Source organism: Punica granatum, chromosome 2 (assembly GCF_007655135.1).
Source record: "Punica granatum isolate Tunisia-2019 chromosome 2, ASM765513v2, whole genome shotgun sequence".
NCBI classification, from domain to species: Eukaryota; Viridiplantae; Streptophyta; class Magnoliopsida; order Myrtales; family Lythraceae; genus Punica; species Punica granatum.
This window is the reverse complement of record NC_045128.1, coordinates 12,320,443-12,335,564: the sequence shown is the minus strand read 5'-3', so window position 1 is coordinate 12,335,564 and position 15,122 is coordinate 12,320,443. Positions and strand designations below refer to the sequence as shown.

The 15,122-nt window shown below is 37.4% G+C and overlaps 1 protein-coding gene across 1 annotated transcript; it reads right to left on the bottom strand.

Annotated features, from left to right (window-relative positions):
• Positions 1-3,628: 3,628 nt before the first annotated feature.
• On the bottom strand, positions 3,629-4,913 carry LOC116197628 (cysteine-rich, acidic integral membrane protein-like). The gene is made up of 2 exons (XM_031527807.1): positions 4,822-4,913; positions 3,629-4,652 (listed from the first exon to the last, which is right to left on the bottom strand). Exons 1-2 carry the CDS (start codon positions 4,877-4,879, stop codon positions 3,808-3,810), a joined length of 903 nt encoding a protein of 300 aa, XP_031383667.1. The 5' UTR covers positions 4,880-4,913; the 3' UTR covers positions 3,629-3,807.
• Between the last annotated feature and the right edge of the window lie 10,209 nt (positions 4,914-15,122).

The window sequence follows — 15,122 nt, the reverse complement described above, 5'->3', positions numbered from 1 at the left end:
AAAGAAGAATGGAGACATGCTTCGGCAGGTTGCCCCGAGAGAGGCCTCGATGGAACTCTGAATCTTAGTATCATGCTTAGGTCTCGATGAGGTGATGAATGATTTTGCTTATCCTTGAGTGGCTGCCTCTACGCATGCTAGAATCGGAATTAATCTTAAGTTTGGTCTTGAAATTGGAGTTGATTTGCTTAATGAATCCACCACACACATGAACATGGGTTAAATAAAGATGTGGACTTAAAATGGATTGAATTGCACAAGAATGAACACACGAGAATTAGAGTTATAATGGGTTGGACTTTAATTGGATTTATTTGGGCCTAAGATAACTTGTCCTGTATGAATATGGACTAAGGGCTGAAGGCCCATCTCACTTGGCCCATAACCTAAAATTTGAAAGTGCGTGTATGTGATTATGTGCATCCATGATAAAATATGCGATTGTTTGCATTGATTCCGAATTGGTACTCACACGAATATTGGCTAAATCACGTAAACTTGGCCCCCAAGTCACTCTAAGAAATGGAATTAATGTCGTGATGTGGGCCCAAATCACTAGAATTCGAATGAGAGAGATTAAACTTGAAAAAGGGTCCAACGCCCAAACACAATTTTGAAATAATTAAGTAGGTCTAAGTGAGACGTGGAAATCTTGTTAAGATAGACTCAAATTAACTCTTTGAAACCCTCATTGAATCAATTAGAGTCAGTTCGTTTCTATTTTAACTTGACGCCTTCCGATCACAAACCGGATAGGATCATCGAATCTAATATGGGCCCAAAGCCCATTTTAGACTCCCTGAGTCGATCCGTTCCAGTCTCCGGCCCTCTAGGGATCCAAACCGACATTATTTTGTAAATAAATCGAATAGGTTCGGTGAGAATGAGAGAAAATTAAACCGGACCTAGAGAAAGATGGAAATTCAATAAAAAGGATTTGCCTGGACATGTTAGGATTAAAATTGATAAAAGTTATATAACATAGTTGGGCTCTAATCAAATAAATGGACGTGGGCTCACACAAAGCCCATTCCATAGAAATCATGAAATCTGATCATGCACGAAAAATCAAAATGGAAAGATGCATATAGGATACACAGATAATGACTCGGGAAATCTAAAAAAACAGGTGGGCTTGGGCCTACGTAAGGCACATCCCAAAGTTGAATTAAATTACCACTCATGTTATCATGCATACATATTGGTTGGGCTTATGGAAGGCCCATATAATATTGATCCATAATCCATACATACTGATTCAATCAAGCCCAAGTAGGGCCCATGATCATTACATATAGTTACATGTCCAAAATAAGCCCAAATTGTTGAATTTCGATTAGGATTATGTGAGATGCGGGAAGACATAATACAACTCGACTCGCCAAATAAAATCGGCAAACTTAAAAGAAGTAGAGCAACGAAAGGGCATGCGACTTGATCACGTGTAATAGAACCCTCGAATCTACTCTTTGGTTCAAGATCGATAAATAAAGACATAGGTGGTATAGTTGGATACAAATCATTTGTCTTTGCGCAACTAATCAACCTAGGGTTCCAACGACCCCGAATAGATAGTGGCGACTCCCTTCGCTCTGATTAATCCGATGGGAGAATGACCCAAGTTCCATTCTATGTGCAAATTCGACATTTGCACAGAGCACAATACCTAATGCACGAATTTTATAATTATGACTTATTTCGAAATGTTTAGATTTTCTTAGAAGGAAATATCTCGTGGAATATCTTGAAGACCAAGGCTAGAAGAGAATATTTTAATAGATTTTCCTTGTGCTTAATTTTAGGAAGTAAAAGGCTCAAAAATAAGGAAATTAGATTTAAGAATATCACCGGGATTTTATTTGATAGTTTTAGCTTTTACCCTATAAATAGCCCGAGGTGGGCGCGACTTCTGTGTGGACGGCAGAGGAAAGGAAGGCGTCATAGAAAAGAAGTCAACTTGGCTTTTAGGGAGTTCATGGCAAAATCTTGTCATTCTTCTTAATACTTTTGTTGATCTCTTTTGAATTTGGTGTCTATGTTAAATTCGTCTGTGTGTTTCTAATTCTTATGGGCTAATTTCATATGCTATGATTGCAATTGAACCCACATATTGTTAATTCATTTATTTTCTTTTGATCTAGTGAGTCTATGATTCTAACCTATTATTTTCGTACTTAATGTTTACAATTGCCTAATCACCAGATCTCAATAATCTAAATGAACTCAAAAGGAAAATTTTAAATGTAGATTAGGGGTAGACTAGTCTAAGATCGGTTTTGATAGATCATTTTGAGGATAGATTCAACTCTACGGTAGATTTGTGGGTAGGACAGAAATATACCTATTCACCTTAAGTAGCCGAAGGGTTGGTACTTAATGAACTTGCATTAATTCGGTAACCATTGAAATATGGGCATTGGTTAGTGCAAGTATTTTCTTGAGTGATTAGAGATAACATTAAGGATAGTTAAGAAATGAGGTTAGTAGAGGATTTTAAATGCATTAGGGATAGAGGGAATAACTCGAGTTAGCTATGTGTTGAGGGAAATTGTAATTCTAGCCCGTCTCCACTAATAGATAGTTAATTATTCTTAATTTGTTTTATTTTATTTTACTATAATCAATCGATCTTTGATTTACTTGACTTCAATTGAGTTGTGATAATTCGATTACTAGGAGAGCTTTAGGTCTATTTCTCGTGAGAACGATACTCTACTCACTTTATATTACTTATTACTGCCCATACACTTGCTGGGTTGCAAAACCATCAAACAGTGGGCCTATTCGCTGTGCTTGGATTCGGGTTACTGGGCCCGAAGCCCATCATCAGAGAAAACTGGTAGCATGATCTGTGCTTCATATATTTATTTATTTATTTTTATTTATTATTTGCTTTTCCTAAACATGAACTAATACTCGTTTTTGATAGCTAACTAGAGATCATTGATACTCATCTTCCTCCAAATTAGGGTTTATTTTCTTTTTTAAAATTATTTTAAAATTTTCAGAATAATTTTTATTCAAGAAAATCCTTCAGGCCCCATTTAAAAAATTATCATGAGCCACGTAACACTGGCATGCACACGTCAGAAGGTCCTGATTAAATTAACAAAAAAAGTGGCATCACGCTCATATAAATATGAAAAGTTTTAAAATTTTTTATTATCAATCTTTTTATTAAATAAAAAAAAGTCCAATATGCCCAGCATATTGCATTAAGAGCATCTACAATGGGCAAAGTCCAAATCCCATTTGAAGGACTTCACACGGTGGCACAGAGTGCCACATTGGATAAATTGGCACTGATCAAAGCCAAAGTAATGAGTCCCATGTTAATTATGACTTGTGGGATTCACTTCTTAAAAAAAAATAAAAAAAACTGAAGAAAGGAGGCTGCCATCATCTGCCACGTGTTGCTCCAATAATGGAGCAACGCTCAATTGGCACCGTCTCGGTTTAAAGGAATGGGCCAATTCTGATGCCTCCTCACAATGGGAATCGGTCTCAAGTCCAGATGTCACATGACATTAGCTGGGACCGAAATTTGAGTCATTGTGGGTGCTCTAATGATGAAAAAAAAAAAACTGAAATTTAAACAATAATAAATCCAACAGTCCAATTGCCAGTCTTTATTCCACAAGATCCTAGAACAAACTATTGATGAACCAAATACATGCAGATAAGGCTCCGTCAATTAATTATTTAGAGGCTTCATGCATTAAGCAATTGCCTACTATGACTCTTAATTTCCATGCAGAGAGGAGGACAGTACTACTTCTTTCATTCTACGTCCATCTTGAAGAGAAATCATCTGTGTGCTTCCTCGATTCTGGTAGCATGTTGCCTCTCTTCATTAGGTGGAAGTATACAGTGACAATTGCCATTTATGTCACACTCGGCTTTGAACCCAACATTGCATTTACTCTTGCAATCATCGTTGTTTTTGCAACCATCTGCCTTGACTCCGATAGTAGGTTGCCTCTCTTCATTAGGTGGAAGTATACAGTGACAATTGCCATTTATGTCGCACTTGGCTTTGAACCCAACATTGCATTTACGCTTGCAGTCATTGTTGTTTTTGCAACCATCTGCCTCGACTCTGATAGCAGGTTGCCTCTCTTCATTAGGTGGAAGTATACAGTGACAATTGCCATTTATGTCGCACTCGGCTTTGAACCCAACATTGCATTTACTCTTGCAATCATCGTTGTTTTTGCAACCATCTGCCTGGACTCCGATATCAGGTTGCCTCTCTTCATTAGGTGGAAGTATACAGTGACAATTGCCATTTATGTCGCACTCGGCTTTGAACCCAACATTGCATTTACTCTTGCAATCATCGTTGTTTTTGCAACCATCTGCCTCGACTCCGATAGCAGATTGCCTTTCTTCATTAGGTGGAAGTATACAGTGACAATTGCCATTTATGTCGCACTCGGCTTTGAACCCAACATTGCATTTACTCTTGCAATCATCGTTGTTTTTGCAACCATCTGCCTTGACTCCGATAGCAGATTGCCTCTCTTCATTAGGTGGAAGTATACAGTGACAATTGCCATTTATATCGCACTCGGCTTTGAACCCAACATTGCATTTACGCTTGCAATCATTGTTGTTTTTGCAACCATCTCTTGCTCCCTGCAATATCACAACTGCACCCACAATTCTTTCGTGTGATCCATCTTTTTAAATGTCTTATCAGTCTTAATTCACTTAAGAGTTCAATAATCTAAGTCTCTGCCAATGGACAAAACAAGTACCAAAAAAAAAACATATTTTGCCAGCATAATAATGAGTGAAACGAAAAGAAATTACACTGACATGATGTTGTTATCAAAACAAGGAAGAACACCAACTTGACAGAAAAATGCCCCATCATGAAGTATCGAGGTAGTGGCTCCTTTAACAGAGAGTTTAATCTGGAGATGAACTTTATTTTCTGACATCTGAATTGATGTATTTATAATGGGAGAACAGCGTATTTGAATTGTGCTTCCAATTATAATCTTTCCAATTATTTTCTGACATCTGAATTAATGTGAAAGAATCTAATAAGATATATCAATAGATTTTTATATCAATGAGGTTTCTATATATAAGAAATTAATTATTATATGCCGCAATGATAAAAATCTGAACAATAATAATCTCTCATTGAATCTTCGAGATTTCATTGCCAAATTTGACAAATTTATAATTACTAACTTGACAACCAAAAAACACCACGATAAGAAAATTCAACTTTTCCCAGGGATAAAAAAGCGAAAATTTCATCCAAAAACCAACCAATATCCCGATGAAAATTATGTCTCTAAAGGAAATTTTCATCGGGAAACCAATTATTGTCACCCGAAATAACTTCTTCCGGTAGAATTTTCATTGGAAAAGGAGTTATAAAATGGTGGGGGCTATCAAGTTGGATTGGTAATTTTCCAAAGTACTACCTATGAAATTCCATTTGTATTCGTATTTATTAAAATATATAACAGAAACGAATGAAAAGATTATGAAAATCTTAGCAAAAATTTGTTTATATATTTAATATTAAAAATAAAATAAAATAAAATGTAGCTAATTATTAAATATAATGTTTCTATAGGATTATTGATTTATCATAAAATGTGAATGAGTGCGGCTATTTCCACACCATTAAAGGCTAATACACCTCATTTACTAAGGATTAGATAAGGACTAGCAATTTCACCCGCGCGATGTACGAAAATGTTCACTACAAGAAATCTGTCATATAGAGATAGAACGATCCGTCTCAGATCTGTGTCTATGGTGCCAATAGAGATGAAATTGAGACAGATATAAGACCGTTCATAAATCTGGCGTTCCAAATTATTATAGACGGATGGATCCATCCCCATGCATACAAACGAATGTTCCATTTGCAGTCCGTCTGTACTGGACAAATTACAAACGAACCATTTCCATCTTACAGAGACGGAGACGATCGCCTCTTATCCGTCTATGAGCTTAGAGACGCATTTTAGACCGACACATCCATCTTTAAGAGATGAAATTTCCATTTATGCATTTGTCTCTACTATAGACGGAACCTAGTCGACTTCTCCATTTCTATTAGGAATGACATTTCCGTGTGAGAGTCGTTTCTATTTTTTTTTTATTGATGGTACCTAGACGGATCAGAGATATCCATCTCCAAAGTGTACAGACGGATAATCCGTTTCTTTTCCGTCTATGGAAGTTAGAGAAGGAAAAGGGACGAGCTTCAGATGATCGATCACCATAATTAGAGACGAAATTTACATCTGAAATAAGCCAAATCAAAAAAAATTATTATTCAGAAACTACAGAAACCAAACTTGCACACAGAACACTAGAAACAAAACCTGCATATATAGCGCCTCACAAAATAACAAAAAAATAAAAACAGTATAATCGAGACCCGATCAAAACAACATACATTCAATAGTCCAGTCGAGTCATCGAGGTTTTTTTTCGATTACAATAGGAGGCTCATGGCCTAGTACAAGGAAATTGAAAGGAAACCTAAATAAAGGGGCACGGGTAATCTCACTGATGAAAATCGAACTTGGAACCTCTAGGTTACCAAGTGAGGATGTTAGCCACTGCACTACACCCCCTTTCTCTCGAGTCATCAAGTTTTAGCTAATAGACCCATCAATGATCAAGCATAGCAATACATCCAATGACATATATCAAATATGGGTATGCAACATGGAAATTACATGCAATAAGATCTAAACATGCATGTTTCTAACCGGTCCATTATATTCCTTAGTGAGGTCATACAATACCTAATTTAGGATGAAGCACCCCATAAACTGCATTCCGTATAAATCGTATTATGTAAAATATTATCCATGGTGTCTGTACACTCAAAATAGCATCAAACTACAACCTCTTACTAAACCGTAATATCCTCACAAGCCATAGCACCCATATGCACAAATGCTCATGAAAGACCATGGTTGGCACCTTTAGTGAGTGGATCCACAATCATGGAAGTTGCACTAATGTGCTCTATAGATAACTGGTCACCATGAACTTTATTTGTCGAAATATAAGATTAGAAACTTATTGTCACAGAATAACTTTGGTGGTCTTTCAAACACTATACCTAACTCGCAATCGAGTGACAAAAAAAAATTACAGTCATATTCCATGATTAGATGTTGCATAACAGTTTTGAACTCTGTCTTCATCATTAAAGTAGTGACAAGCATTTGCTTAACACTCTTCTAGGAAATGGCTCCTCCAACTAGCAGATAGATATAGCCAAACGTTGATTGTAAACTGTTTCGACATCCATCAAAATTAGAATACAGGGTGTATTTGGTTTTTAAAAAAATTTCAACTCTACTCAACTCAATTCCACTTATCTTCAATTCAACGACATAATCATCACTTTTTTTTTTCATTTTTTTAATATTTTTTTAACCATTCAATTCAATTTTTAATATTAAATTTTCTCAACTATTCATTATTGTTTTCACAATTCAACAACACAATCATTACTTGATCATTACTTTCTCTCAACTATTCATTACTTTTTCTCAAAATTTAACAATATAATCATTACAAACCAATTAAAACCAAAACTCAACTCAACTCAACTCAAAAACCAAACACATTCTTAATGATCTCCAACCAATTTGACTTCTTGTATGTGAGCATGAAACACTTTGTTCTCTGTAAATACCGAAGAAACTTGTTTGGCTGCTTACAAAAATGATCCACATCAAATTTACTTAAGTATCTCCTAAACTTTCCAACTATGTATGTAAAGTTCAAATACGTACATACCTATGCATGCATTGGACTCCACCACAAATGCATAGGAGATCTACTACAATTGTTTTTGTTCAAACTTATTATCGGGGCACTAATTGAGACTGAACTTATCTCCTTTAGTAACGGGGGTAGATTTGCAATCTTTCATGTAAATAAAATTACTCCCACTGAACTTATTGTATCTATATCCATCAACCGCATTCATCTCGAAACCAAATGGATGACAACTTGATGAAATTTATGACAATATTGACGAGATGCCTACTTTTGCTCGTAAATGAATTTGCAAACCATCTTCTTTGGGTCTCCCAAAACAAAGTTTTTGATTGCCCCTGTTCTTGAGGTTGTTGAATTTATTCTTCCGAAGTAGCCTCTTGAGACTGGATAAGGAGAACTTTAATATTGTCTTGTTGTTCCGAATTTATTGCTTGATCAATATCAAAGACAACAACAGCTGCAGGAAGAAAAACAAAATCCTTCTTCAAAGACAACACCCTTATTCTTATCTCCCCCAAATTAAACATCCTCATAAATCGAGCATTCCTCATCCCAAATAATTACTTAATAGTAGGATCATAAAATCTGTAAACCATGAATCTTTCCGAGTACCCAACAAAAAATAGCAATTTACCGTTTTTGTGTCCAATTTCTTGAATTTGACATATTTGGCCTTACCTTAGTTGGACAAGCCCAAAAACATAGATGCTTTAAGTTAGGCTTCTTACCTATCCATAGTTCATAAGGGGTTCTCAATACTGTATTAATTGGCACTCTATTAAATAAGCAAGTCGCAGCCTTTAGTGCCTCTACCTAAACTAATTTTGGTAAAGTGATAAGTGTCACGTTTCGTCTCTCAGCAACACCAATGATGTTGGGATTGTCTAACATGGTGTACGGTGAGACAATAACATATTCATATAGGGATTTAGCAAAATATCTTGGACTGTGTTCACTTGACCCATCAAATCCCCTACAGTATTCACAACCACGGTCAAATCTAACGGTCTTAATCATCTTCCCAAGTTGGTTTTTAATCTCGGTCTTTATAGTACTTGAACACATCCAATGCTTAACAATCCGTTTGATTTCAGAGTTAAAGTTTTGAATTGGTAACTGAGATTTTAATTGCGGAAAAGGATAAAAAAAAATTTAGCCGTTTGTGGACCCCACCTCCCCTTCTCTCTCCCTGCCCCCTACCCCACCCCAACCCAACCCGTGACTTTCAGTTGGATCGTTTGACTAGTAGCCAAAACAGAAGCCAGCCCCTACCCTCCCAATCTTCTTCTTCCCTTGCAACAGATTGCCGGCCCCCCTTCTTCCTTCTCTGCTCTACATCGTTCAAGATTTTCTTTGCGAATCTGTTGATTCTACCACACATTCCCAGTCCTCTGCGAACGCTTGAAGCCATCCCCTACCCCTGCAGCATTCGGTCGCCAATGCAAGCAGTGGACAAACGACGAATTTTGTCGGGCCCCTACCAATGGGTACTCTTCTTAAGAGGCGTCTTCTTCACTTGCCACTTCCATATCGAAGTGAAAGGTAATTTCTTCCACCAATTTCATGTTATATTATGTGATTTTGCATCGTTATGGCGGGTTGGGGGAAGTTCTTTGCCCACACTGTTGGTTGAAGAAATGTTTGATTTTTGCTCGATTTCCGTTTGATTGTTGTTTGTGTAGCCGTTGATTGGTGGATTTTGTTGTTTCTGTTGGTGAATTTCTTAATTCCAACTGCTTCGGATGCGAAAATACTGATATGTTTGGATTGGTTCTATGTTGCTAACCTCCGTAGCATGCACTGGTCACGTTCCCCTGCTCAGAGGCAACACCTGTTCGATGAAATCTCTGTGAAGGGGTTTAATGAAATAGCATTATAATTTGTATGTTGTGTTTGGATTGGTTCTGTGTTGCTTACATCCGTAGCTTGCACCGATCACGTTCCCTTGCTCACAGGCAGCACCTATTCGATGAAATCTTTGCGAAGGGTTTGATGAAATAGCATTATAATTTGTACGTTGTGTTTGGATTGGTTCTGTGTTGCTTGTAGTAGTTCGTAGCTTGCACTGGTCACGTTCCCCTGCTCACAGGCAACACCTGTTCTATGAAATCTCTGTGAAAGGGTTTGATGAAATAGCATTATAATTTATACATTGTGTTTTGGATAATTTGTATGTTGTCACAGCAGATTGATTGTTTGAACTGAAAATGTTGCCTTGCCTGCACATTCATATCCCAAACTTTTGTTCCATTTTTCACCAGTGCACACACACATTGTTGTTTCTCAAATATTGTTGTACGTGACTTTGTAAGTTGTTGCTATAGCTGTTGCAAAGAGATGGCCCCCAAGGGTGCATGCATACTTGAGTGGACTGACGCACTGGAGAGTGCTTTCATTAACATCTTGCTTAAGAAGTTCACAAGGACGCATACAACATCTTGGAAAGGCAAGGACTGAGAACAAATGAATAAGGATGTGGAAGAGCAATTTCCAGGCACCATTCTCGACGCAAGAAGTTGCGGCAAAAACTTCGAAGGTTGAGGATCCAATACACACAGTTGACCGAGCTGACTGCACACACTAGGGTCGGCTAGGATGAGACAACCAACACCGTAAAGGCGAGTGCTGATGTGTGAGACTAGTTTATTAAGGTATAGTAACGATAACATTCAGTTCTTACCCTTTTCAGTTTGTATCTTTCCACACAAAGTGGTTCTTACTGCACAAATGTTACTTTTTTTTAACATGCAGAAGAACAGTAGCTTCAAGACTTTCCAAGCCAAAGGCTGCAAGCATTACAATTCATTAAAAGAGTTGTTTAGATTTAAGACAGCAACAAGTGCATTACGTATTTTATCCACCAACCCACCAAAGAGCCCATGAACTTATGCACGCATGGAAGAGGAGTTCCTAGCAGTAGCGTCAAGCCGTGGGAAAGAACCAATCAATCTTGAAGAAGGCTCCGCCGATAGTGATGACTCGATTCATGATGTTACCGAACATGTCCTTACAGCGTCCCGTTGTCATGTGCGTAAAAGGAGTTTCAACACCGGCTCGCGGTTGCAAGAGTGCCTCGACATGTTGAAGTGCAGTCTGAATAGGAGGGAGAATGAGAAAAATTGTACCCCTCTGGAATCGAAGAGAAGCAAATCTGTGACGAGCCCCGAGAAACTAGCGAAGAACAACATCGAGGAGGCAATGGATGTGCTCAATAAACTGCGTCCATCCATGTCCATAGAAGAGTATCTCGTGGCAAGTGATCGACTTTCAAACGAGGAGCACACACGGCGTATGTTCATGTGCTTTGTCGAGGAAGCAAGGCTGCCATGGGTTCGTCGCTTTCTTGGCCCTTGAACGGGCACGGTGCATCGTCTAGTGTTATATCTTTATATTATTTATCTATTATGACATTTACCAAACCCTTGTTTTATATTTGTTGTGTGTGCAGTTATTTTGCTTGGATTGTTTGCATTTGTTTTATGTGACTCTTGTGATATGCGTCTACGATGTTAGTGCATTTGCTAAGCTAAAGGGAACACACAATGCCAAGACACGGGAATTCATGACGAAATGATAATCAATCAAGAGACGAAGAAGATTATGACACAGAACTTATAGTGATTTATCTGGCGCGGGAGATTGTAGATGTCGAAGAAGATGTCCCGCGCAACATTCCTCGTAGAACCTCACGTCTACAAGGCAAACATTACATAGCAGAAGTTCTTGGCAATGACACAAGGTGTTACGAGAATTTCAAGATGAACCCTCACGTATTTCATAACCTGTGCAATACGCTAAGAGCAAACTGTGGAATTAGAGATACCGAGAATGGTATGATCATCGAGGAGATGGTCGACATGTTCTTAATGGTAGTTGCACATAGTAGCCAAACGATTTCAACATTCTAAAGAGACGGTGTCACGGTCATCAAGTTAATAGTTCAAGGAATTCATTCGTTGTCACCAATGTACATAAGACGGAGGAATGTTGATGTGCAGCCAGAAATTCAGAGATGTCGAAAATGGTACCCATTCTTTAAGGTATTTGTCGTACATGTGAGAAATTAAAATGGCACTAATTTTTTTGCTTTATAATATAATTCATATTCTTTTCATTATGACTGTAGAATTGCATTGGAGCAATCGATGGAACCCATGTGGCTGCTTGTGTTGCATCATCGGTGTGAGGCGCGTATCGCGATCGAAATAACGAAATTATGCAAAATGTACTCTCCGCTTGTTCGCATGACATGATGTTCACATATGTCGTGACTGGATGGGAGGGTTCTGCTCACGACTCGAGACTTCTTTTCGATGTCGCGACATTGGAATTATTTCCCGCACCATATGGTGGTAAGTTCTTCTTGCTTATATCGCATGTTTCCTTGTCAATCGCGTATGTATTTTCATAAATATATTCCACTACTGTTATATATTAGATCCACATTTGTGCTTACAGAATAATATTATGTAGTTGATGCGGGATTCCCCAATATTCCCAGTTATTTGACTCCTTACAAAGGGCAAAGGTATCACTGTAGTGACTTTAATGACGACACCCCACCAGCAACGGAGAAAGAGTTATTCAATCAACGTCACGCATCTGTTCGTAATGTTATCAAACGGAATTTTGGGGTGCTGAAGAACAGATTTGCAATACTGCAATCAATGCCAAACTACGGCCTGGTTCGCCAAGGACAAATTAGTCTCGCATGCTTCGTGTTGCACAATTTCATTCGGCTTAATAATTATCACGATAAATTATTCAAAGAGTATAAAAATGCATGGGAATATTACGATGAATTCTAAAATCCTCCTCATCTAACTGGAGGTCGGGGTGATATAGACATGAGAAGCAGGGAAATTGATGCATTACGTAACGTATTGCAAATGCAATATAGCATGCGGAAACAAGAGGAAGCCGATAATATTGGAATGAATGGATGGTGTAGATAATTGATTATAATGGGATTGTATATTGAATAATATATGGGGTCCACCTGTTTGACTTGGAAAAAATGTGTTTTGTTATGTAGTGTGTTGAGTTAAAGTTAAAATTTTAAAACGTAACTTTGAAACCAAACAAACTTTTCACCAATTAAATACAGGTAGCCATATTGATAGCCTGGTCTATGAATGAAATGAAGCATATTTGACCATTCCAAGAAACCGTATGGAAAGGTCAACAAATATTTGTATGAATTAGCTTTAAGATTAGAACTTCGATTGGCATCTAACCTCTTTATGTTTGTCGTTTCTCTCTTCTAGCCGCCAAATCAAGAAGATCAAGAACTCCATATGACACGAGTCTACATCCATTGCTTGGATGTATGACATAAGCACTTGTGCCATAAGTTAGCGGAACTCTCATAAATTTACACTTTGTATCACGTGAACTTATATGCAAGGTCTCCTTATATGGGCAAGAGTATTAATCAAATATAGGTGATCATAACCAGATAAAGGATTGGTATCAATAACATATGAACCAAGAAAGATACTGAACTTGTTGTTTCTGAAAGAACAAGAATAATCATATTTGCTCAATACAGAAATGGAAACTAGATTTCGTCTAAAAGACGATGCAACATGTTTCTTTTAGGTCTATGTAACCACCAGTCCTTAATAATAACCTGATTTGCCAGTGCCCTATATATATGCATTTTTCAGCATCAATTGGCATTTGGCATTTCAAACAACCTCGCATGGGCACACTTATGTGAATAGTGACACTTAATTCTATCCGTCAAGTGTGTCTAGGTACAAAAGTTAAATTAACCTTAGAACAAGCTAACGCGAGAAGTGTATCATTCTTGGAACACCTTGTGTGATACTTGATACATTCATTATTTATGTGCCCACTAGCATTGCAAAAGAAATAGGTAGAAACCTTATCCTATCCCTTATGCTTCTTCTTTTGTTGTGGAGAACCCACAGCTTCCTTAGCCTTATTTCTTTTCTTGCTCTTGTATGTAAAGATTGACCCTAAGTGAGTACTTTCTTTCCTTTCTTGCTTCAACCTTTCCTCTTCTTACACATAATGAAGTAATGAGCTCATTTTAAACTAAATGAATTGTGCAAGAAGAGATACCAAAAACCATATGCATAAGCAAATCCATCAGATAACTCTACTTAAGTGCCTTCAGTTTTGAAGCGATGTAAGACATCTCCATGATGTACTCCCTTGTGTTTCCTTTGCCTTTATACTTTGTTGAGACAAGATTTGCAAAAGCATACTCATCTCAGCCTTTTCTGTTCTCTCGAAACACTTCTTAATGCTAATAAGGAACGATTTGGCATAAACTTCATCAGACATAGCACCCTTGAAACTTTTTGGAATTGCACGCTTTATGATCAATCGACTTTGGCAATTGGAACGACCCCACCACTCAAAATCCATTTGTCCTTAGTGGAATTTCCAGCTATAAGAGCGGCAAGTTGTTTCATCCAAAGTGCTACATCCAGATCTATGCAATCGAGAATTATCAAAATGTTCTCATTCCAGACCTTAAAATTGTACCACTTAGCACAAGATGAAATTAATTGTAGCATTAATGGAGGTAATATAAGTATTAACTGAACAGAGAACAAATGGACGAAAAAATAATCAGCTCACTTAATTAATTGAACCAAAATCAAATAAACAAATAATGGCAAGTACTATTACAAGGTATCCAACACAATATTGACATTCCGTCTTTAGACATGAAGTATCAAACTTGTAAGTGGTACTCTTAATATAATAATCAAATACATATAATCAATCTTGTCAACAATAAGCCTTCCTTCGGGCCGACTTAATGTTCACATAGAAAACCTTACGATAGACTCGTATTTATTATCGCAGGCGTGCATGAAATTTGGCCAAATAGTAACTTTCCTTTGGGTCGATAACTACTCGCATGAAATTCCACACTCAGACATCTCATATTCCAAACATATTAATCTACACAATCTACACAAGAGAGCTCACTTTTGCGAGATGTTGCTTCAATCAACCTATTTAAGAATATTAGACATTCCAAAAAAAATTGCCATTATTATTTCAGACCTAAAATTGGTCAAAATTAGGTCTGAAAACACCCAAAATTAGGCTGGAATACCTAATAATGGGCCTAAACCGGATTGAATGGGTTTGAACCGGACTGAATGGGCTTGAACCAGTTAAAAATTGAGCATGAACTGCACTGAAATAGACTGGACCGAAAAATTTTTGGCCAAAACCTGTCTGAATTATGCTCAACCGTTCAAAATCGACCCTAAACCATACTGGATTTGATCAAACCGGTCAAGAAATTAACTGAACTGATCAGAAAAGCTGACCGATCCAGTCAGAACGAC

What these genes read in the sequence shown, in the direction of transcription:
- LOC116197628 (XM_031527807.1), bottom strand. Translation starts at nt 4,879, where the DNA reads ATGATGGGGCATTTTTCTGTCAAGTTGGTGTTCTTCCTTGTTTTGATA. An exon ending in TGTTTTGATAACAACATCAT is followed by an intron (nt 4,653 to 4,821) that starts GTCAGTGTAATT and finishes TTGTGGGTGCAG; the next exon opens with TTGTGATATTGCAGGGAGCA.